We start from the raw sequence: 26,494 nt of genomic DNA on the forward strand, positions 1-26,494 counted from the left end.
GGTGGTTTAAATGCACTTTTAAATGTTTGATAACTCAATTGCAGTAATACTGTCGTGTGCACGCATATTTGTGTAAACGGATAGCTTGTGGCTCCTGGCAGTCATACGATTTTATTTTTCTGGCTCTTTGTGCCTGTAAGGTTGGCCACCCCTGGAATAGACTGTTAGAATTTGTATTATGGCAAGAAAAAGCAGCTAAGTAAAGAAAAACGAGTGGCCATCATTACTTTAAGAAATGAAGGTCAGTCAGTCAGCCGAAAAATTGGGAAAACTTTGAAAGTAAGGGCTATTTGACCATGAAGGAGAGTGATGGGGTGCTGCACCAGATGACCTGGCCTCCACAGTCACCGGACCTGAACCCAATCAAGATGGTTTGGGGTGAGCTGGACCGCAGAGTGAAGGCAAAAGGGCCAACAAGTGCTAAGCATCTCTGGGAACTCCTTCAAGACTGTTGGAAGACCATTTCAGGTGAAGCTCATCAAGAGAATGCCAAGAGTGTGCAAAGCAGTAATCAAAGCAAAAGGTGGCTACTTTGAAGAACCTAGAATATGACATATTTTCAGTTGTTTCCCACTTGTTTGTTATGTATATAATTCCACATGTGTTAATTCATAGTTTTGATGCCTTCATAGTCATGAAAATAAAGAAAACTCTTTGAATGAGAAGGTGTGTCCAAACTGGTCTGTAGTGTGTGTATATATATATATATATACACACACACACACACACACACAGACATATCAATGCCTAAGAAACTATAATAAAAAAACAACAACATGATCACCTTTCTCTGTTAACGTCATCTAGCTATCTAAGGGTACTTTCACACTAGCGTTTTTCTTTTCCGGCACTGAGTTACGTCCTAGGGGCTCAATACCGTAAAAAAAAACTGATCAGTTTTATCCCCATGCATTCTGAATGGAGAGCAATCCGTTCAGGATGTAGCAGGATGTCTTCAGTTCAGTCACTGAACTGCGTTTTGGACAGGGGAAATACCGCAGCATGATGCTGTATTATCTCCGTCCAAAATTCTGGATCAGTTGCCGGAATGCCGGATACGGCATTAATTTACATTGAAATGTATTAGTGCCGGATCCGACATTAAAAATACTGCAATGCCGTTTCTGTCCTTCCGCTCTGCGCATGCGCAGACTAGTAAAAATGGGAAAAAATATATAACGGATCCGTTTCTCTGGATGACATCCGGAGAGACGGATCTGTTCTTGCAATGCATTTTTCTTTGTTCTTTGCATGCAGATTGCCGGATCCGGCGTGAAAAAGCGACAGCCCAGCCTAAGGCCCTTTAGTTAATATATCTCTCCTCATACAGTTCTATGTCCCCTCCTTCCTCTCATATAGAATATGATGAAACTAGTTGCCTGTAGCAACCACTAGAAGGAGTTTAGTTTACTGTATTGTATATAGTTACTATTGAACTCAATGGAAGCTGTAAAATCTCCCCCTAGTGACATGGACAGTGCAAATAAAACTGCCATGGATCTATGTCATAACGGGAGAAGGGGTTCAGTGCTTGCCCTCTCTCTTTCTGTCCCCATAGCAATCCTTTGATTTAGCTATCTGTCTGTCTGTCTATCTGTCTGTCTATCTACTTGTCAACATGGTACATGTCACAGAACAACTGTTTACTAAGCTACCAGCAAAAAAGATTATCTTAATATATTAGAGTTAAAAACAAGTATATTGAGAGAATTCACCAGTCAGGAGTTCCTGGAAATCTCTCCATTAGACATTTATAGAATTTTGACAATTCACAAAGCCAAAGCAATGTCTTTCTCTTATATAAACAAGTTACATCTCCCCGAGGTTCACATTAAATTCAAGTAAACAGGAAAGAAACTAATTAAGGGGCTATGCTGCGTCACACGAGAAACAGCTGATTGTCGGGGGTCCAGGAGTCGGACCATGACTGGTCTGGTATTGATGAGTTATTCCTATGGATATGTCATAAATATCTTGACACTTTACCGACCCCTTTAACCCCTTCAATATCTGCATGCTAAAATTCACATCTATATTTATAGGTCAGTATTTACACCCTGCAAAATTTGTTGCTAGGCTTATTTTTTCATCATTTTCAATATAATTGTATTAATAGCTACAATGGGGTTTTTGCTTGTGCTGCTCTTCAGAAGCGGACAGTGAATATGAAATAAACATTGTATATTAAATATAGAGCTTCATCTCTCTGATTGTTTTCCATACAGCTTAGTAAAATATCATACAGAGCGTTGCAGGAAATAAAGTAACCCTTTCTGTAACCTGTGTGACCTGTACCCTACCACACTGTCATTTCCTTTAGCCAGTTTTCATATTTTCTTTCTTGTGCCTAACTTTGTATATTTTTTTTTACCTAAGAAAGGGTGGTTCTGAACTATTATTATTTCTTGTTTTTTTGGTATTTAATTTTTTTTCATTATTTTTTAGTCCATCCAGGAAACTTGACTAGCTGACTGCTTGATCACTTTCATAATAATGTGTACTTCAGAATGGCAGTGTATTCTGCTGTCAGCTTTATCCTATTAAACCCTACCTCTGACCTCTAAGGCTACGTTCACACTTGCGCTAGCAGGGTCTGGCAGGCTGTTCTAGCGGGAGAACAGCCTGCTGGATCCGTGCTAATGCTAACCCACCATGCCACCGGAAGTCCACTCCGGGCCTAATCACTATAATGGGAGCAGGCCAGAGGTCCAGCCACAGCACAGCGAACAAGCTGAGAAGCGGCCGGACAAAAACCGCAGCATGCTGTCGTTTTTGTTCGTCCGCCTCTCTGCATGTTCGCTGTTCTGTGGCTGGACCTCTGGCCTGCTCCCATTATAGTGAATGGGGCCGGAGCACACCTCCGGCGGCACGGTGGGCTAGCATTAGCACGGATTCGGCAGGCTGTTCCCCCGCTGGAACAGCCTTCCGGACCCTGCTGCTGCAAGTGTGGAAGTAGCTTAACAGAAGTAACAAGATGGCAGACCTGGGAGTCTTCACTAGGTCCCCAGTTAGGCCTCATGCACACGACCGTTGTTTTATTCCGTGTCCGTTGTTCCGTTTTTCGTGATTTTCTGCGGACCCGTTGACTTTCAATGGGTCCGTGGAAAACTCGGCTAATGCACCGTTTGTCATCCGCGTCCGTGATCCGTGGTTCCAGTCCGTCAAAAAAATATAACCTGTCCTATTTTTTTCACGGAAAACGGTTCGCGGACCCATTCAAGTCAATGGGACCGTGAAAAAATGCGGAGGCACACAAGATTGGCGTCCGCGTCCGTTTTTTTCCTATCATTTGCATGGCAAACTTGACTTAGACTTTTTTTTAACTTTCCTTCATGTCTGGTGATCCTCCAAAAATAAAGGAAGACATACGGAAACAAAAACGGAAACGGATCACGGAACAACGGAACCCCATTTTGCGGAACAGAACACAACAACGGTCGTGTGCATGAGGCCTTAATGACAGAGGGTCACTATTGACCACTGCATTCTAGGAGTCAAACAGATGATTCCTGTCCAGGCTGTTGGAGGACGGCACCTCAACTTCAACGGACAGACAGTGCCTGCTACAGTATATATTGAATGCACTTTACTTTACTTTTGCTGTACATGAACACTGGATGTCGCCAATGGGTTAAAATATATAGACAGGAAAATAAACAGCAACCCATTATCTTATAAAAACTACTTGAAGTTTTATTCCATACTATTTAAAATCACAACATGAAGTTACAGACGGAAATTAACACTTAGCATTAATATCTGTAACTCCATGTTGGAATTTTAAATAGTATGGAATAAAACTTCAAGTGGTTTTTACACAATGTTGGGCTGTTGTTCATTTACCTGTCTTCTCCTGCTAAGGCCTCCTGCACACGACCGTATGGCTATTTCAGTGTTTTGCGGTCCGTTTTTCACAGGTCCGTTGTTCCGTTTTTTGTTTCCGTTGTGTTTCCGTTTCCGTTCCGTTTTTCCTTTCCGTTTTTGCGTATGGCATATACAGTATACAGAAATTACATAGAAAAAATTGGGCTGGGCATAACATTTTCAATAGATGGTTCCGCAAAAACGGAACAGATACGGAAGAAATACAGATGCATTTCCGTATGTGTTCAGTTTTTTTTCCGGACCCATTGACTTGAATGGAGCCACAGAACATGATTTGCGGGCAATAATAGGACATGCTCTATCTTTCAACGGAACAGAAAAACAGAAATACGGAAACAGAATGCATACAGAGTACATTCCTTTTTTTTGTGGAACCATTGAAATGAATGGTTCCGTATACGGACCGTATACTGAACGCAAAAAACGGCCCAAAAAACGAAAAAAAAAAAAAAAAAACGGTAGTGTGAAAGAGGCCTAAGGGCTCATGCACACGAACATATTTTATTTTCGTGTCCGTAACAGTTTTTTTTGCGGACCATATGTGGAACCATTCATTTCAAGTTACTCTGTGTGCATTCCATTTCTGTATGTCTGTTCCGCAAAGACATAGAACATGTACTATTATTGTCCGCATCACGGACAAGGGTAGGACTGTTCTATTAGGGGCCAACTGTTCCTTTCTGTAAAATACGGAATGCACACAGACATCATCCATATTTTTTGCGGATCTGTTTTTTGCGGACCGCAAAATACATATGGTCATGTGCATGAGCCCTAACTGATGGAAATAACTGATCAAATAACTGAAGTGTGAACTAAGCCTAATCCTGCCCGATCTGCAGTGTAACAGGTCATGGTAAAGCAGTCTTATTACACAACATGCCATTCTGCCCAACAAAATAGCCTGTTTTTATTTGTGCACATGGATTGAGTAACTCACCTGTATTATATGCATAGGTCATACTGGAATAATCACTGTCATTGTCTGTAAAACAAACAGAATCTGTGAGTCCTCTAACGCAGCAGTCACATTTACTACAGGCTGTGAACAAACCAAGAATTACTTCCACCTTCCCTTTTATGTCTCATGGTTCAGCTCATTTCACAGCTCATCTCACCTTAGAATGATTGCATTCCCATACATTCTTCTTGTCTGAGATTTGTCCTTGTCCTACATTTGCATTTCAAGGCTCTGAACAATAAAATTGGCAGGGGCCATACTTTAGACTCATGTCCCACTCATAATCGGTGCCCATAAATATCTGCTAAGTTCTCAAAGGAAAAACGCCCAGAAAAGCTTGTTTAATATTTCACAAATGGAATGGTGATTTGTTACTTTTCTTTTAGCAGCCGTGATCCGAGACCTGAATTTCAATGAAGTGTGGTGATTTTATTTGAAGGTTGCTTATGCCTACATATGTATTCTCCGAGCACACAGAATCAGCTCTGCTAGGCACACATCATGGTCGTTTCTTCATAGTATCAAAGCTGTCTCCAGGAGTCAACCACTCAGAGACCTCTTCTTAATGGCCATTGTTCGATCATTCTGTGCATTAGGGACTGCAATTTGCTGTCCCTAATGCACTACACCATCCGTGCGTCTGCCGCGACGGATCCAGAACCATTCAACTTGAATGGGTCCGTGATCCGTCCGCATCGCAAAAATAGAAATAGAACAAGTTCTATTTTTTGCGGTGACGAGGCACGGACAGAAACACCACGGGAGAACTCCATAGTGCTTCCGTGGGGTTCCGTGCTCCGTTCAAGTGAATGGGTCCGCATCTGTGATGCGGTTAGCACATGGCCGGTGCCCACATATTGCGGTCCTGCCGTTTGCGGGCCGCGGCCGGCAACGGCTGTGTGCATGAGGCCTTAATGAGCAGAACTCTTGTTGAATGTGCTATGGTACTTTGGTCTGCACTCTTTACAGTCCATATTTGCACTCACCAATAATCTCTCAGTGTTATTACGGTTTCTAATTAAACAGGAGTCATATAGTTTTGAGAATGAAGGCGCATTTAGATGCTGCAGGGAGCAGCCGATTGTCGGGAAGGAAGCTTTCCTTCCTGACAAAAATCTGCTTGTTCAGTGGAGGCGAAGCATTGCATCACCTCCACAGAGTGAGGATGAGCGATGGCTGCTGCTATGACGTGTCTCCATACAAAATCATTGCTCCTGTTTAGGCTAATTTCACACTTGCGGCAGAGGATTCCGGAAACGGCAATCTGGACGCAAACGTGAGACGGATCTGGATGCGGATCTGTCTCACAAATGCATTACAATACCGGATCCGTCTTTCCGGTGTCATCATGTTTTGCTGGAACACTTGGCATTCCAGCAAGTGTTCAGGATTTTTGGCCGGAGAGAAAACTGCAGCATGCTGGGGTATTTTCTCCAGCCGAAAAACGTAAGAGGGACTGAACTGATGCATCCTGAACGTTATACTCTCCATTCAGAATGCATTAGGATAAAACTGATCAGTTCTTTTCTGGTATATAGCCCCTGTGACGGAACTCAATACAGGAAAACTAAAACGCTAGTGTGAAAGTACTCCAGAATGATCTGCTGCCCGATGATTGAGGATTCTGCACCTCAAATCATTTCACCCGATGAACAAGTGTTTCGCTCGTTCATCAGATGATCTGCAGCACCTTAAAACAGGCAGATTATGGGGAACAAGCGTTTGTAGGAACATTCATTTCCTGTAATCAGCCTGAACATCAGGTCATGTAAATCCAGCTTTAATAATAAATGAGTAATGGCATCATACTGTGGTATACTCCCTGGCTTCATACCGTGATGTTTGGCCCTGGGCTACCTTCTGTGATCCATAGATTTGCCAAGCCAGGGAATGCAATGAGTAAAATGTTTAGCAGATATGTATGCTGATGGTGGGTGAATTGCTGTAGGCCTCATGCGCACGTGTGCGGCTGTTCTGTGCATCGGGGACCACAATTTACGGTCCCCAATGCGCGAACACCATCCGTGCGGCTGCTGCAGACGGATGCCGACCCATTATTTTGAATGGGTCTATGATCCGTCCACACACGGCAAAAAAATAGAACATGTTTATGTGGCACAGAGAGAAACCCCATAGAAGCACTTCCGTGGTGTTCCGTGCTTCTCCGTTCCGCACCGCTCCTTCCGGATGGTGGACCTGTTCAAGTGAATGGGTCCACATTCATGGTACTGTGAGCACACAGCTAGTGCCCATATATTGCAGACCCGCTGTTTGTGGGCCGCAATACGGGCATGGCCGGGCAACGGCTGTGTACATAAGGCCTTAGGGCTTATGCACACGAACGTATGTATTTTGCGGTCCGCAAAACACGGATCCACAAAAAAATTGATTACATCCGTGTGACGTATGTAATCAATTGTAACAATGCCTGTCCTTGTCCACAAACGGACAAGAATAGAACATGCTCTATTTTTTTGCGGAAAGGACTTGCGGACAAATGGATACGGAATGCACACTGAGTCATTTCCAATTTTTTGGCGTCCACATTGAAATGAATGGTTCCGCATAGGGCCGCCAAAAAACCAGAATGGACACAGACAAAAAATACGTTTGTGTGCATGAGCCCTTGAGACTCAACTGATTTACTAGTTGTAACCCAGACAAACATATAAGGCTACATGCACACGACTATATGTGTTTTGTGTTCCGCAAACTGCAGATTTGCAAAATATGGATACCGGCTGTGTGCATGCCGTAATGTCTTTGTAGAAATGCCTAGTCTTGTCTGCAAAATGGATAAGAATAGAACATGTTCTATCATTTGCAGAATGGCCACACGGATGTGGACAGCATACGGATGACATCTTGTGTGCTGTCTGCATTTTTTGAGGCCCTATTGAACTGAATAGGTCCGCGAGATACGCAAAAAATCCAGATGAGGCCTAAGAATGGATGATATAGAGAATCCAAAGCAATAGGTTTAGAAAAGTTGTATCAACGTACATAAAAACCAAGAACAATTATCAGCAAAGAAGAAAACTGGTTAATCTTTTGAACACTGGGTCAGACCCAAAAAATTTGTACAAGTGACAAGATGAGTATTTTCAACAATAAGATAACTTTCAGTACAGTACAATTCCACAGGGCTGCATAGGAATGCATAGTAATTGTCATACACTCCAATGCTAATGTATTGGAGTGTATGAGAGAAGCAGTCTAATGATATGGGAGCTATAACATAGTGTAAAAAATGCTTTAAAGAAAAAAAATTAAAAATCTATAACTTCAAATCACCCCCCTTTCCCCGGAATGTAAATAAAAAATATAAACAAAAAACCCACATCATGGGTATCGCCGAATGCGAAAATGCCTGTACTATTAAAATACAAAAATATTTTTCCCATACAGCAAACGGCGAAACAGAAAAAAAATGTAAAAATGGCTGATTCTCAATTTTTTTATCGCTTCCCACTAAAAATTAAATAAAAACTAATCAAAAAGTCTTACACACCACAGAATGGTATCAATGAAAAGTACAGATTGCTCTGCAAATAATGAGCCCTCACATGGCTCCATACATATAACTACAAAAAAATTATAGGGGGTAGATTATGGCGATGAAATAAACAAAAACATTTTTTTCACAGTGTTTATATTTTTTCAGTATTAAAATACTATACATATGTGGTATCATCGCAATTGTACTGACCTGGAGAATGAAAGTAACAGGTCAGTTTTACTATATAGGGTACATTGTAAAAACAAAGCCCATAAAACCGTTGCAGAATTGTGTTTTGTTTTTTTCAGTTTCACCCCATTTGAAAAAAAATCCAGCTCCCCACTACATTGTATGCAATATTAAATGGTGGAATTAGAAAGTGAAACTTGTCCTGCAAAAAAACAAGCCCTTATACTGCTATGTAAATGGGAAGAAAAAAAAGTTATGGCACCAGAAAAGCAGAGAGTGAAAAATGAAAACGCAAAAACGAAAAACCCTCCGGGGCTGAAAGGGTTAACATATATACGCGATGTGACAAATGGTCATAGGACTAAAACATGATGTGAGCACAGCCTTACACATTGGAGGAATAATGACTATGACTATAGAGGAAGATCTGATAAACTTATGACAGATGGAGAAGGTTTCCATCAGAACAGGCATTTTCTTTCACTGACTGTCACTACAAACTGTAGTCAGGGTTATATTTGTATATATATATATATATATATATATATATATATATATATGTATATACAGTACAGACCAAAAGTTTGGACACACCTTCTCATTCAAAGAGTTTTCTTTATTTTCATGACTATGAAAATTGTAGATTCACACTGAAGGCAGCAAAACTATGAATTAACACATGTGGAATTATATACATAACAAACAAGTGTGAAACAACTGAAAATATGTCATATTTTAGGTTCTTCAAAGTAGCCACCTTTTGCTTTGATTACTGCTTTGCACACTCTTGATGAGCTTCAAGAGGTAGTCCCCTGAAATGGTTTTCACTTCACAGGTGTGCCCTGTCAGGTTTAATAAGTGGGATTTCTTGCCTTATAAATGGGGTTGGGACCATCAGTTGCGTTGAGGAGAAGTCAGGTGGATACACAGCTGATAGTCCTACTGAATAGACTGTTAGAATTTGTAAATTTGTATTATGACAAGAAAAAAGCAGCTAGGTAAAGAAAAACGAGTGGCCATCATTACTTTAAGAAATGAAGGTCAGTCAGTCAGCCGAAAAATTGGGAAAACTTTGAAAGTAAGGGCTATTTGACCATGAAGGAGAGTGATGGGGTGCTGCGCCAGATGACCTGACCTCCACAGTCACCGGACCTGAACGCAATCGAGATGGTTTGGGATGAGCTGAACCGCAGAGTGAAGGCAAAAGGGCCAACAAGTGCTAAGCATCTCTGGGAACTCCTTCAAGACTGTTGGAAGACCATTTCAGGGGACTACCTCTTGAAGCTCATCAAGAGAATGCCAAGAGTGTGCAAAGCAGTAATCAAAGCAAAAGGTGGCTACTTTGAAGAACCTAGAATATGACATATTTTCAGTTGTTTCACACTTGTTTGTTATGTATATAATTCCACATGTGTTAATTCATAGTTTTGATGCCTTCATAGTCATGAAAATAAAGAAAACTCTTTGAATGAGAAGGTGTGTCCAAACTTTTGGTCTGTACTGTATATATATATATACAGTACATAATCATGTACAGAAATTAGAATTAAAAATATACTCAGAAAATAATAAATGGAGTATGTTTCACTATCTATCTGGTTTTAATTAATTATGGGGGATTTACACTGGGCAATTGTCGGGCCGAGTATTGGGAACGAACATTAGTACAAACCCTTGTTCACGATAATTGGCCCGTGTAAAGGTTCTGCAGATCACACTATTAGTGCTGCCTGTTGCCGTATTGCCGACAGCATTTGCGGATTTGCAATACACAGGCACCATTCCGTGTGCATTCCGCATCACGGATGCGGACCCATTTACTTCATTGGGTCCGCAAATCTGGAGATGCGGAACGGAAGCACGGAACGGAACACTACGGAAGCACTACTCCAATTTGTGGTCCACAGCACGGGCACGCGCTTTACACGGTCATGTGAACGAGCCCTTAACAAGCAGAACTCTCGTTCTTCAGTGAAATAATTGTTTCTGGGCGAATTGCGATATATAAACAGTAGTATGCTGCCCAGAAACAATCAATCTGTATGACGAGGACTAGCAGCAGCCATCTCTCGTCTCCATACAATGCGGGTGATTGGTGCATGTAAATGCAGCTCTTTACCTCCACTGACGAGCAGGCAGTTATCGGGAAGGAACAGTTCCTTCCCAATAATTGTCTGCTTAGTTGGCACATGTAAATGCGCCTTAACATGTAGGTGATACATTTGCTTTACACTACTGATCAGACATTTCACTGTCAGTCTTTTCTAGCCAAGAAATAGATTTTAGGACAGACATAAGGAAACTGACCTTTTTCTAGAAAAAAACACTATTTTAAATATTGTATTTTAAATAGTGTATTAGAAAGGAATGAGTTTGTATAGACTCTATGCAGAATCTGATAAGTTTCAGGTGGAATTCTCCTTTGAAGGGCTTGTCTCAGCTGAGACATTGGTGGCATATCGCTAGGATGTCAGATACGTGCAGGTCTCACTTCTGGGACCCGCTCCTATCTCCAGAAACCCCTCCACCCTTTTTGAAGTTAAGCAGAGGGCACACACAAGCATGGCCACCCTCCTTTGACTTCTATGGCAGTTCTGAAAATAGCAGAGCACTGGCTCGGCTATCTCCGACAGCTTCATAGAGGTGAATGAAGAGCTGTGTACTCTTCATTTGCTTGCTCGGTTATTATCAGAACTCCCACCAAAGTGAATGGAGAGCACACCACACATGTGCGGTACATTCTCTTTCACTTTGGGGGCCCCATTTTGTAGATGGGAAGTGGGAACTGCACCCATTTGACAAATATGTGGCATACACAGTAAGGTCCATATACAGTGATCCCTCAAGATACAATGGCCTCAGGATACAATATTTTCAACATACAATGGTCTTTTCTGGCCCATCGTAAGTTCAAACTAGACTCAACATACAATGCCTCAGACTCAGATCCAACCAATCAAGGCCTCTTCTTTGGTAAAATAGCTGGATTAGTTGCTAGTTAGCAGCTAGTCCTGAATGTTATATGTAAGGACTAGTTTTATCTGTCTTAGTTGTTATCTGCTTATTTTTCTTAAATCTTCATTTTCTCTTATTTTGAATGCCATTTTGGGGCTTTGGAACCGATTACTCGAATTACAATGGTTTCAACATACAATGGTTGTCCTGGAACCAATTAATAGTGTAACTTGAGGGACCACTGTATATTTGGACACTGACACAAATTTAGTTTTTTTTACCTGTTTACTAAAACATATTCAAGTTATAGTTATATAATGGACATGGACATAAAGTCCAGACTTTTAGATTTCATTTGAGGGTATCCACATTAAAATTGGATGAAGGTTTTAGGAGTTTCAGCTCCTTTACATGTGGCACCCTGTTTTTAAAGGGACCAAAAGTAATTGGACAATTGACTCAAAGGCTGTTTTATGGGCAGGTGTGGGCAATTCCTTCATTATTTCATTCGCAATTAAGCACATAAAAGGCCTGGTGTTGATTTGAGGTATGGTGCTTGTATTTTGAAGATTTTGCTGAGAAGTAAACATGCAGTCAAAGGAGCTCTCCATGCAGGTGAAACAAGCCATCCTTCATCTGCGAAAGCAGAAAAAATCCATCCGAGAATATGCTACACTATTAGGAGTGTAAAAATCTAGTTTGGTACATCCTGAGAAAGAAAGAAAACACTGGTGACCTCAACAATGCAAAAAGACCTGGATGCCCACGGAAGACAACAGTGGTGGATGATCGCAGAATAATTACCATGGTGAAGAGAAACCCTTCACAACAGCCAACATAGTGAACAACACTATCCAGGATATAGGCGTATCAATATCCAAATCTACCATAAAGAGAAGACTGCATGAAAGTAAATACAGAGGGTTCACTGCACGGTGCAAGCCACTCATAAGCCTCGAGAATAAGAAGGATTGGACTTTATCTTAAAAAATATCTTTAAAAAACCAGCACACTTCTGCAATAACATTCTTTGGACAGATGAAACCAAGATCAACCTCTACCAGAATGATGGAAAGAAAAAAAGTATGGCGAAGGCATGGTACAGCTCATGATCCAAAGCATACCACATCATCTGTAAAACACGGCAGAGGCAGTGTGATGGCATGGGCATGCATGGCTGCCAGTGGCACTGGGTCCCTAGTGTTTATTGATGATGTGACACGGGACAGAAGCAGCCGGGTGGATTCTGGGGTTTTTAGAGACATACTGTCTGTTCAAATCCAGCCAGATGCAGCCAAACTGATTGGTCAGCGTTTCATTATACAGATGGACAATGACCCAAAACATAAAGCCAAAGCAACCCAGGAGTTTATTAAAGCAAAGAAGTGGAATATTCTTGAATGGCCGAGTCAGTCACCTGATCTGAACCCAATAGAGCATTTCACTTGTTAAAGACTAAACTTCAGACAGAAAGGCCCACAATCAAACAGCAACTGAAAACTGCTGCAGTAAAGATCTGGCAGAGTATTAAAAAGGAGGAAACACAGCGTCTGGTGATGTCCATGAGTTCAAGACTTCAGACAGTCATTGCCAACAAAGGGTTTTCAACCAAGTATTAGAAATTAACATTTTATTTACAATTATTTAATTTGTCCAATTACTTTTGAGCCCCTGAAATGAAGGGATTGAGTTTAAAAAAATGCTTTAGTTCCTCACATTTTTATGCAATCATTTTGATCAACCCACTGAATTAAAGCTGAAAGTCTGAACTTCAACTGCATCTGAATTGTTTTGTTCAAAATCTATTGTGATAATGTACAGAACAAAAATTAGAAAAATGTTCTCTCTGTCCAAATATATATAGACCTAACTGTACTAACAATACCACCAATGTCTGAGATGACACAGCCCCATTTAAGTTGGAAACAGTACATCGTGTGTCCACCAAATAATCAATGCACGATACAAAGAACGTTCACATACCTGGCTTGTGGACCATATGAATCTGCTTGAACATTGTCTTGTACCAGTCTTTTGGTCTGTCAACAGTCTAGTAATAAAAAGAAGAAACAGAAGTACATTATCTATAGACGCCAAAATATTATCAAGAGATCATCCAAAAGGATTAAAATACACAAAATTACCAATTTGTTCAGAAGGGCTACCAGATCACTAGATACTGACTGTGAATTATCTATTTGAAAATCCATGTCTACAATTACTTCACTCTCTGCCTCCTGCGAGATGAATTCTTGATCTGGATGATCTTGTTAATGGCAGCCTGAAATCTTTCCACAGTACAATACAAGAAGAACTAATCCAACCTGTTGTACCACAATAGCAGCCACATTTCCTCTCTGCATTGTGTTATCTAATTTATCAAACATTCCTTGCCTGGGAGCACGGACAGTGGAAGAAGCATTCTGTGGCTGATAGTTTGGACTAAAACATTCAGCAAGTAAAGGGTTTAGGCTACTTTCACACTTGCGTTCGGAGCGGATCCATCTGGTGTCTGCACAGACGGATCCGCTCCTATAATGCAAACTATGGTATCCGTTCAGAACGGATCCGTCTGCATTATATTTCACAAAAAAATCTAAGTGTGAAAGTTAGTCAGACGGATCCGTCCAGACTTTGCATTGAAAGTCAATGGGGGACGGAACCGTTTGAAAATTGCACCATATTGTGTCGACTTCAAACAGATCCGTCCCCATTGACTTACATTGTAAGTCTGGACGGATCCGTTTGCCTCCGCACGGCCAGGCGGACACCCGAACGCTGCAAGCTGCGTTCGGGTGTCCGCCTGCTGAGCGGAACGGAGGCCAAGCGAAGACAGACTGAGGCATTCTGAGCGGATCCGCGTCCACTCTGAATGCATTGGGGCTGGACGGATCCGTTCGGGGCCGCTTGTGAGAGCCTTCAAACGGAACTCACAAGCGGAAGCCCGAACGCAAGTGTGAAAGTAGCCTTACACAGAGATGTTAATATGAAATGTGGCAACATTCAATTTCACACTGTACAGCAAGTTATGCTGAAAGCAAAGGATTAAACACCAATAACAAAAATAACACCGCACCACTATATTAAAAGTGGCATCTTTCTCAATTTGATTAAGTAGTAAAATCATGATATGTAAATGTAAGGCTACTTTCACACTAGCGTTCGGGTGTCCGCTTGTGAGCTCAGTTTGAAGGCTCTCGCAAGCGGCCCCCGAACGCATCCGTCCAGCTACCAATGCATTCTGAGTGGACGCGGATCCGCTCAGAATGCATCAGTCTGGCAGCGTTCAGCCTCCGCTCCGCTCAGCAAGCGGACACCCGAACGCAGCTTGCAGCGTTTGGGTGTCCGCCTGGCCGTGCGGAGGCAAGCGGATCCGTCCAGACTTACAATGTAAGTCAATGGGGACGGATCCGTTTGAAGATGACACCATATGGCTCAATTTTCAAACGGATCCGTCCCCCATTGACTTTCAATGTAAAGTCTGGACGGATCCGTCTGAACAACTTTCAGACTTAGAATTTTTTCTGAACTATAATGCAGACGGATCCGTTCTGAACGGATCCAAACGTCTGCATTATACGAGAGGATCTGTCTGTGCAGACACCAGACGGATCCTCTCTGAACGCAAGTGTGAAAGTAGCCTTACACCCATCCACCAACTCAAAACAAAAGGGTGTCATTGTAAATCAGTAATAACAGTTCAGTAATATTAATTTCACTGATGAAACATCTACACATAATACACAGACCCCACAGCATACAAAAGTAAGCGTGATGATAATATACCAGAGAGATAACTAAGTAATATGATGCAATACCGACCATGCAGGAGACCCCATCCGCCCCAACGCCATTTCTCCAAAAGCTTCTTCCAGGGGTAACTGTTATTACTGACATCCGCTCATGTGAAACAGCCCTTAGGCTACTTTCACACTAGCATTTTTGCTGGATTCAGCAGGGTACAGGAAAAACACTTCCGTTACTGATAATACAACCATCTGCATCCATTATGAACGGATCCGTCTGTATTATCTGTAACATAGCCAAGCCGGATCCGTCATGAACTCCATTGAAAGTCAATGGGAGACGGATCCGTCTTCTATTGTGTCAGATTGTTTCAGAGAAAACGGATCTGTCCCCATTGACTTGCATTGGGGGTCATGCCGGCTCCGCATCCCAGAACGAAAAGCAAAACCACAACATGTTGCGGAATGCATTTTGGAGCTCTCCGTTCTGTTCAGTTACGTTTTGTCCCCATTGACAATGAATAGGGACAAAACTAAAGCGTTTCTTTTCCGGTATTGAGACCCTATGATGGAACTTAATACCGGAAAATATTAATGCTAGTGTGAAAGTAGCCTTACAATAAAACCTCTTGTTTTGTGTGGTTGGGGTGTGTGTTACTTTTACTTATATTTATCATGATTTTACTACTTAATTACTGGAAAATTAATAAAGACACAATTTTTGATATACTGGTATGGTGTTATTTTTGTTATTGGTGTTTACAACACCTCCTATGATTGAATTTGACATTGAACCTATTGTATTTGGAGTTTCTGAAAGCAAAGGATTTACCAGATGCTCTGAAAATGACATGGTCATTTACCATACACTTCCCTTGACTGCCACTATAGTAGTTCTGCACAATTTCATGTTGGTCCTGTATATAAGAGCAGAAGATGTATAAAATATTCCGGGTATATGTCACAGTTTTATGATAAAGTTGCTGTTTATGTTAAATCCCTTAACCTTACATTCAAGACTGCACACTTAAATGGAGGACAATACTGATGAACTATCCCCAGGTGATTGGTGGGAGTTTGACTCCCAACAGCCCCACCGATCAGCTGTTTTAAGAGGCTGCAGTGCTCTGGTGAGACACCCTCAGCTGATTGGTGGAGGTGCAGGGTGTCAAACCCCCAAATTTCCTGAGAATCATCAATATTCTACTCCTGGAAAGCTCTTTTAACAGGCCATGACAGAAAGAATCTTAAACCCTATTATGGAATAATTTACTTCTTCAGAACTACATGGCCTAGAATGCCTAGCTGCCGCATACTTCAAGGTGGAGCTATCAATTCCTGTCTATATACAGTATTTATCAGTGTGTTTTCATCACTTGCATGCATTATTTAACCCTGACGTGCACTGGCTTAGGCTGCCAAGAGTTGTAATTACATAAATGACATAGCCGGATAAATGAAGCCTTGGTTGTAGGACAATGACATAATACTACAATGTTATTAGTTGATGAAGTGATGAAAGCAATAATGAAATACCGGTCTTGTCAAATACATAGTTGACCCACCCATCAAGTGGCAGGAATATTTCTGTACAATACACATGAAGGTGTGTGCAGCACATCTTGCAGAAAATTCATACATTGTAAGGCTTATTGCACACGACAGTATATTTTCACGGTCCGCAAAACGGGGTCCCGTTTTTCCGTGATCCGTGACCGTTTTTTCGTCCGTGGGTCTTCCTTGATTTTTGGAGGATCCTCGGACATGAAAAAAAAGTCGTTTTGGTGTCCGCCTGGCCGTGCGGAGCCAAACGGATCCGTCCTGAACTACAATGCAAGTCAATGGGGACGGATCCGTTTGACGTTGACACAATATGGTGCCATTTCAAACGGATCCGTCCCTATTGACTTTCAATGTAAAGTCTGGAGTCCCTTTTATACCATCGGATCGGAGTTTTCTCCAATCCGATGGTATATTTTAACTTGAAGCGTCCCCATCACCATGGGAACGCCTCTATGTTAGAATATACTGTCGGATATGAGTTAGATCGTGAAACCTCATTTCCGACAGTATATTCTAACACAGAGGCGTTCCCATGGTGATGGGGACTCTTCTAGTTAGAATATACTACAAACTGTGTACATGATTGCCCCCTGCTGCCTAGCAGCATCCGATCTCTTACAGGGGGCCGTGATCAGCACAATTAACCCCTCAGGTGCCGCACCTGAAGGGGTTAATTGTACTATCATATCCCCCTGTAAGAGATCAGGGCTGCCAGGCAGCAGGGGGCAGGCCCCCCCCCCCCCCCCCCAGTTTGAATATCATTGGTGGCCAGTGCGCCCCCCCCTTCCTCCCTCTATTGTAATAAATCGTTGGTGGCACAGTGTGCGCCCCCCCCCCTTCCTCCCTCTATTGTAATAAATCGTTGGTGGCACAGTGTGCGCCCCCCATCGGCCCCCCCACTCCCTCTATAGCATTAACAACATTGGTGGCACAGTGTGCGCCCCCCATCGGCCCCCCCCCCTCCCTCTATAGCATTAACAACATTGGTGGCACAGTGTGCGCCCCCCATCGGCCCCCCCTCCCTCTATAGCATTAACAACATTGGTGGCCAGTGTGCGCCCCCCATCGGCCCCCCCTCCCTCTATAGCATTAACAACATTGGTGGCCAGTGTGCGGCCTCCCATCTCCCCCCCCCCCCCGATCATTGGTGGCAGCGGGTTACTAGCAATAGTACAGTATAGATTCATACTTACCTGGGAGCTGCGATGTTCGTGTCCGGCCGGGAGCTCCTCCTACTAGTAAGTGACAGTTCATTTAGCAATGCGCCGCACAGACGGTGTCACTTACCAGTAGGTGGAGCTCCCGGCCGGACACGAACATCGCAGCAGCAGCCAGCAGCAGGTAAGTATGAATCTTCTACTATTGTACTATTGCTAAGTAACCATGGCAACAAGGACTGTAGTAGCGTCCTGGTTGCCATGGTTACCGATCGGAGCCCCAGCAATTAAACTGGGACTCCGATCGGAACTCCGCTGCCACCAATGATGGGGGAAGGGGGGGGGGGGAGATGGGAGGCCGCACACTGGCCACCAATGTTGTTAATGCTATAGAGGGAGGAGGGGCCGATGGGGGGCGCACACTGTGCCACCAACGATTTATTACAATAGAGGGAGGGAGGGGGGGGGGGCGCACACTGTGCCACCAACGAATAATTACAATAGAGGGAGGGGGGGGCCGCACTGGCCACCAACCTATTATTACAATAGAGGGGGGGGGGGGGGCCGCACTGGCCACCAATGATATTCAAACTGGGGAGGGGGGGAGGGTCTGCCCCCTGCTGCCTGGCAGCCCTGATCTCTTACAGGGGGATATGATAGTACAATTAACCCATTCAGGTGCCGCACCTGAAGGGGTTAATTGTGCTGATCACGGCCCCCTGTAAGAGATCGGGTGCTGCCAGGCAGCAGGGGGCAGTCTTGTACACAGTTTGTAGTGTATTCTAACTAGAAGCGTCCCCATCACCATGGGAACGCTTCTGTGTTAGAATATACTGTCGGTTCTGAGTTTTCACGAAGTGAAAACTCAGCTATGAAAAAGCTTTTATGCAGACGGATCTTCGGATCCGTCTGTATAAAAAGTAACCTACGGCCACGGATCACGGACACGGATGCAATCTTGTGTGCATCCGTGTTCTTTCACGGACCCATTGACTTGAATGGGTCCGTGAACCGTTGGCCGTGAAAAAAATAGGACAGGTCATATTTTTTTCACGGCCAGGAAACACGGATCACGGATGCGGCTGCAAAACGGTGCATTTTCCGTTTTTTCCACGGACCCATTGAAAGTCATGGGGTCCGCGAAAAAAAACGGAAAACGGCACAACGGCCACGGGTGCACACAACGGTCGTGTGAAAGAGGCCTAATTCCCTGATTTATCAAGATTGGTGTGTGCTACATCGATCTTGATAGGTCCTATGCTGCTGGAGCAGGCATTTAATTTATGATGAGGAGCAGGCCTTATCACAAATGAAATGCCTCCTCTGGCTGTCCATGTACCAGACAGAAATCTACTCCAGCTTGTAGCTGGTGTAGATTTAAAGGGGTTTTGCCATCACATACAATGGGGGAATATCGCTAGGATATGCCCCTATTGTCTGATAGGTGTGGGTCCCAGAGGTCGGACCCGCACCTACAATGAGAACGGAGCGGGGAAATGAATGGAGGGCGCACTGCGCATGTGCAGCCATCCTCCATTCATTTCAATAGGGCCGCTGAAAATAGTCGAGCACTGGCTCGGTTATTTCTGTCTGCCCCATAGAAATGAATAGGAGCAGGGGCCGCACGTGCGCAGTGCACTCTCATTCACTTGTATGGGAGCAGCGGGTAGCAGCGCTTGGTGGTGGACGGACCCAGGGTCCTCCAGCCAAAGCTCTCCCCGCGCCGTCCTCCTTGTAGGTGCGGGTCCCAGAGGTGGGACCCGCACCTATCAGACAATGGGAGCATATCCTAGCGATATGCCCGCATTGTATGTGATGGGAATACCCCTTTAAGTCATCAATTAAGTCATTAATTAGAGGCATCAATTAGAGCCAATCTGTAGTATGATTGTAGCATGTAAAAAGGTGGTCACATGGAAACCCTATTGTAGAGAACTGAAGGTGTTTGTATAGCCATAGTATGAAAATGGACACTATTTGATACTGCAGTACCCCTGCAGTGAAATAAGGATGTGCTGGCAGCTTCTCCTAGAAACTGTTGCTGAGCGTGGACACTTCTTTACTTATTGGAGATGTCATTACTGTTAATCCATTGTCTCATCATAAGACCATTTCCTTAAACCTTTGTTGAAAAAAGAACAGCTCTGCTCCATAGGAAATACAGTATATGGCATCTGCACTCTACAATCTTGAAAAGCTGAGCAGAGCTCTTGAAAGCTGAAGGTGCAGAGAGAGCATCCTGAGCAGCACTTCTGCTCCTTTTTTCAACAGAGATTTGGATATCCTTTAATGAAACCAGTTGAAATATTATTATATTGTTTTGCATGATCTAACAGATAAGGCCCCATTCACAGGACTGTAAGGCCTCCGTGTCCGTATTGATTTGAATAGGTCTGCGACCTACAGGATACGACAAAAGATAGGACATGTGTGAATGGAGGCATGGATCGGAAGCCCACGGAAACATTACTAGGCGCTTCCGTGGGCTTTCGGGTCCGTGTCTCCGCACCGCAAAAGATAGGACATGTCCTATCTTTTGCCATCTTTTTTTTTTATTTTTTATGTATTTATTGAAGGAAAAACACAGTTCTCCTCAATATTTCTTTGTTTATATAAAATCTTTTTGACCAGATTTAATCATATATACAAACTAGGGATATTTCGTGACAACCAGACTCGTGTAATTAAAAGTCTCACCAAAAAAAACTCTCCTGATTAAAATAGTTTTTTATCATTATAACAATTGACCTGAGAAAAATCACCCAGTATCCAACATTCCACCGTATACGGAATCACTACTCTCAGTTTTTGGGTAATAAGTTTAGCTATTGCCTCCCAATATTCTTTAAGTTGTGTACAAACCCAAAACATATGTAAATAATCAGCCCCAGGTGAATCACACCGTGGACAATTAGATGTATTTCTCAACCCACATTTATTAAGCCATACTGGTGTAACATATACCCTGTGTATAATATTAAAATGAACCAAAACATGATTAAAATTATGTGACACTAATCTTAAATTAGTCATTATTTTCCCCCAATCATCTCACTGGATCCTTGGACAATCAAATCCCCAAGCCTTTTGTCCGGGGGAACGTGTACTATTAAATAATGATTCAAGAAGCATTTTATAAAGTTGAGACATTTTAAACTTCTGCCCCAAATTTCCCATCAAATCTATCAAAGGTGTAAAAGTGTCTATCTGTAACAAAAATGTCCCCTTTACACTAAAAAGTGCCGAATGTAACTGTAGATACCTAAACCAAGATGTGCCGAACGTAACTGTAGATACCTAATCCAAGATAAATTAATTATATACTCTCTTTGTGTCAACTCCAAGAATGGAAGTATAGCTCCATTACTCACCACTTGTGCAACATACAGAATATGTTTTTTTTGCCAATAGTTGTCTTCAGATAGATCATCTACAGTAGGTGAACCCGATTTTGTGTCAATCTCGCTCTCTTTCTCGGCGAGATTGAGCACCTACGAGCCCCATCGCGGGAGCCAGCGCCGAGCTGGCTTGCCGCGATGGAGACAGAGCCGTCATAGAAGCGACGGGAGATCCGACTTGGATTCCCGCCAATTCTACACGTGTGCGGCGTTTGTTATGAATCCTGAGGGGGAAGTCCCCGCCGGATTTTAAATAAAAATCCGGCATGGGTCCCCCCTCAGGAGCATACCGGGCCCTTAGGTCTGTTATGGGTTGTAAGGAGAGCCCCCCCTACGCCGAAAAAAACGGCGTAGGGGTCCCCCTACAATCCATACCAGACCCGTATCCAAAGCACGCTACCCGGCCAGCCAGGAAGGGAGTGGGGACGAGCGAGCGCCCCCCCCCCCCTCCTGAGCCGTACCAGGCTGCATGCCCTCAACATGGGGGGGTTGGGTGCTCTGGGGCAGGGGGCGCACTGCGGCCCCCCCACCTCAGAGCACCCTGTCCCCATGTTGATGAGGACAGGGCCCCTTCCCGACAACCCTGGCCGTTGGTTGTCGGGGTATGCGGGCGGGAGGCTTATCGGAATCTGGGAGCCCCCTTTAATAAGGGGGCCCCCAGATACCGGCCCCCTACCCTAAGTGAATGAGTATGGGGTACATCGTACCCCTACCCATTCACCTGCAAGAAAAGTGGTAAAAACACAAATAAACCACACAGTGTATTAAAATATTTTATTTTTCTGCTCCGGAGGCCGCCCCCTGTCTTCTTTATTAGCTCTTTTACCAGGGGGGGCTCTTCTTCTTCCGCTATCCCGACGGGTCTTCTCCGCTATCCGGGGGGTCTTCTCAACTCTCCGGGGTTCTCCTTCTGTCTTCGCCGCTCTCCGTTGTTGACTCGGCGCACCCCGGTTCTTCGTCTCGCGAGATCTCGGATTTTAAATAAAAATTTAGCGAGACGAAGAACCGGGGTGCGCCGAGTCAACAACGGAGAGCGGCGAAGACAGAAGGAGAACCCCGGAGAGTTGAGAAGACCCCCCGGATAGCGGAGAAGACCCGTCGGGATAGCGGAAGAAGAAGAGCCCCCCCTGGTAAAAGAGCTAATAAAGAAGACAGGGGGGTCTTCTCAACTCTCCGGGGTTCTCCTTCTGTCTTCGCCGCTCTCCGTTGTTGACTCGGCGCACCCCGGTTCTTCGTCTCGCTAAATTTTTATTTAAAATCCGAGATCTCGCGAGACGAAGAACCGGGGTGCGCCGAGTCAACAACGGAGAGCGGCGAAGACAGAAGGAGAACCCCGGAGAGTTGAGAAGACCCCCCGGATAGCGGAGAAGACCCGTCGGGATAGCGGAAGAAGACAGAAGGAGAACCCCGGAGAGTTGAGAAGACCCCCCGGATAGCGGAGAAGACCCGTCGGGATAGCGGAAGAAGAAGAGCCCCCCCTGGTAAAAGAGCTAATAAAGAAGACAGGGGGCGGCCTTCGGAGCAGAAAAATAAAATATTTTAATACACTGTGTGGTTTATTTGTGTTTTTACCACTTTTCTTGCAGGTGAATGGGTAGGGGTACGATGTACCCCATACTCATTCACTTAGGGTGGGGGGCCGGTATCTGGGAGCCCCCTTATTAAAGGGGGCTCCCAGATTCCGATAAGCCTCCCGCCCGCATACCCCGACAACCAACGGCCAGGGTTGTCGGGAAGGGGCCCTGTCCTCATCAACATGGGGACAGGGTGCTCTGAGGTGGGGGGGCCGCAGTGCGCCCCCTGCCCCAGAGCACCCAACCCCCCCATGTTGAGGGCATGCAGCCTGGTACGGCTCAGGAGGGGGGGGGGGGCGCTCGCTCGTCCCCACTCCCTTCCTGGCTGGCCGGGTAGCGTGCTTTGGATACGGGTCTGGTATGGATTGTAGGGGGACCCCTACGCCGTTTTTTTCGGCGTAGGGGGGGCTCTCCTTACAACCCATAACAGACCTAAGGGCCCGGTATGCTCCTGAGGGGGGGACCCATGCCGGATTTTTATTTAAAATCCGGCGGGGACTTCCCCCTCAGGATTCATAACAAACGCCGCACACGTGTAGAATTGGCGGGAATCCAAGTCGGATCTCCCGTCGCTTCTATGACGCGCTTGCTGGGATGTGCTGTCACTATTCCAGTGAGTGCGAGATCTCGGCACCATGTCGCCGAGTATCAGCGCGACGCTGTCGTGCTAAAAGCACAATATCACAAACACCTACTGTAGCTCCTGTAAATAATAATTATGCCAGAGGGGCGTACAATGAAGAGATCCCCTTATTCCCAACCAACCTCTAATAGTGCCCCACGTCTTAATAAATAGCTTTCTAGAATTCTTATAATCCTGTTGGACCCTGTATAGTCACCCGGACTCTAATAATGTGAACATATTGTCATATGTAGATCTGCTTATAACCATTCCTTCCAATGGTTATAAAACCATAGCTGTGAAGCTATAAAGGTATTCCAGTTTAAGCCTCACCCACTTTCTTCCCCACAGTAAATCATTAATAATTCTCTCAATTAACTTAAAAAACGTATCCTCAATCCATATTGGGGAGTTCCTAAGGATATAGAGGATTTGGTGTAATATCACCATCTTTACTAGGGATATTCTGTCAGCTCTAGATAAAGGAAGTTGAAGCTATATTGTAAATTTTGACCTCAATTTACTTATCAATGGAATCAAGTTTAGATGTAAAAAGTCTTCAACTTTGGGGGATATCATCATGCCCAGATATTCAAATGAGTCAGAAATTCTAAGCATACTCAAGGGCCCCTCAATAGAATATTCATGTCCATCTACAGGCATAAAGCGTTGTTTTTGACCAGTTGATGTCAAATCCCGAGACTACACCAAAGAAGTTAACTATTTGAATAAGTTCGGGAAGTGAGGTACTTTCAGACTAGTGTTATTCTTTTCCGGCATTGAGTTCCGTCCTAGGGGCTACCGCAGCATGCTGCAGTTTTATCTCCATCCAAAATTCCGGAACACTTTTTACCCATTGAAATGCATTAATGCCGGATCCGGGCCAGAGTGTTCCGGCAAAACACTCGGGGTCTTTTTGCGGTATGGACCGAATTTTTGGGAAAATTGATGGGTGATTGTACACCTCCTTTTGCTGTATGGACCGAATTACGTAGTGGTGAAATGTTTTTATTTTGAAACAGGCTTTTTTGGGGGAAAATTGATGGGAGATTGGAGACTTTCTTCTGTATGGACCGAATTACATCGATTAGCCATTCAGTGGTGAAATTGTTTTGTGAAACAGCCTTTTTTGGGAAAATTGGTCGGTAGCTGTAACTACGGTCAAGGACAATACAGTATATGTCCTTTACAGCCCACTGGGAAAATGTGGTTCCTGCCCAGCCACACCAGCAACTTGGCCTGGTGACGCCGCTTCTGCCTCCACGTTCTCACGCCGTTGGTCCTGCAACAATCTCCACCTCTACCTCCTCATCCTCCACCATGTCCTCAGCCTCCACTGCAGGGACAATTGAGTACTGATGGATTACTGACAAAATGCTGACCGAGTGAAGGCGGATGCTCAACAGACAGGATCCGTTTTTTGGGGGTTATTGTTCTGACGGATCAGAGGAACAGCAAAATAATCTGTGACGTCAACAAAAACTTACTGCTGACACCCTCTCCACTCTGTCGGGGGGCTCTACTTGTATAATCGTTTAATACAACAGGTTCTGTAGACATCTATGTGGAATCAGCTGACGAGGGTGTAAAAGAAGTGCGCTTCTTCTTGGCACTAACATCAACCTGTAAGTCTGAGTTCATACTTGAGTTATTTAGTCAGTTTTGGCCCTGTGACTGCCCAAATAAGTGAAGTGTACAGTGATTCTAAGAGCTACGCCTGTCATCTGCATGTCATACTGACTCACAGTATTATTTCACCACCAAAGCAGACTCCCTATGCTTGTTACTGCAAGGCACAGTGTTCTACACCTCTATAAAGGCTCTCTGCAGCCAGGAAATAGCCGTTGTTTAGTGTAATTCGCTGCAAATAAATTCGGATAGAACCAAATTTTCCACCCAAAATTTGGAGAAACGGCAAATCGAATTTCGCTCATCTCTACTCAATATAAATATCAATGGGGAAAGTGGAAAACCCTGACGGGTACCTCTACTCAATGAGAAACTCTCCGTCAAGCTCCCATTAATATTCAATCTTGCAGTAAGAGACTTATACAAAAGCTTAATCATATCTATAAATCTGGTACCAAATACCATCCTTCCCAAAACCTTCCAAAGGAATGCCCACTCCACCCTGTCAAACGCCTTAGATACGTCTAAAGACAGAATGGAACAAGAGACCCCCCGGAGGACTGTATATTAGTAAACAGTGCAAATTATAATGAGTACCCTTATTAGGAATAAACCCATTCTGATCAGGGTGTATAATTGATGTAATAACCTTGGATAACCTTGTAGCCAGAATTCTTGAGAGAAGCTTTATATCCGTATTCAATAAAGAAATCAGTCTATATGACCCCATATCTAGGAGGTCCTTACCCTTTTTCAATATTAATGTTATTACAGCCTCTGTCATTGATTCTGGAAGGCTACCCACCTCTAAAGATCCTAGAAACATCCTCAGGAGACAGTAGACGGGGAAGAATAATCTCCCCATATTTACAATAGAATTGATATGGAAATCCATCTGACCCAGGGGAGGAATTTCCCAAACATGCTTTCAATGCAGCCTCTAGCTCCTCTAGATCAAGGAATTCTATCTGAGTATCGGTAAGAACTGGAAGAGAAATAGAATCCAAATTGAATTAATCTCTTCGGCTGATATAACCTTATCTGACTTATATAATACAAAAAAATGCCTCAAGGAGGTTCCCTTTATATGATCTTGTTCTTCAATAATTATACCCTCAGATGACCGAATACTAACTATCTATTTTTTTGTTCTTGATTAGAAATCACCCTCGCTAGAAGTTTACCTGGTCTACCCGGTTCGGAAAAATATTTTTGTCCCTTAAAGAAGAGTCTCTGCTGGGCCTTTTCCACAGTTTTATTTCTAGAGAACTCATTCATAGCAACTGAAGCTGCTTCTTTTAACTCCCCCTCTTTCT

General features: G+C 43.8%; 1 protein-coding gene and 1 long non-coding RNA gene across 8 annotated transcripts in view; both read right to left on the minus strand.

The window, feature by feature from the left end:
* LOC120990160 overlaps positions 1-26,494 on the minus strand; it is a 954,651-nt gene that overhangs the window by 784,547 nt on the left and 143,610 nt on the right. The gene's annotated exons all lie outside the window — the stretch shown is intronic.
* SORBS2 (sorbin and SH3 domain containing 2) overlaps positions 1-26,494 on the minus strand; it is a 247,820-nt gene that overhangs the window by 84,650 nt on the left and 136,676 nt on the right. For all 7 annotated transcript variants that reach the window (XM_040418738.1, XM_040418736.1, XM_040418737.1 and 4 more), the window contains 2 exons: positions 13,473-13,539; positions 4,826-4,870 (listed from right to left, as the gene is read on the minus strand). In XM_040418738.1, the coding sequence (XP_040274672.1) occupies positions 4,826-4,870; positions 13,473-13,539 (112 nt within the window). The remainder of the gene's footprint in view (positions 1-4,825; positions 4,871-13,472; positions 13,540-26,494) is intronic.

This window comes from Bufo bufo, chromosome 2 (genome assembly GCF_905171765.1).
Source record: "Bufo bufo chromosome 2, aBufBuf1.1, whole genome shotgun sequence".
In the NCBI taxonomy this organism is placed as follows: domain Eukaryota; kingdom Metazoa; phylum Chordata; class Amphibia; order Anura; family Bufonidae; genus Bufo; species Bufo bufo.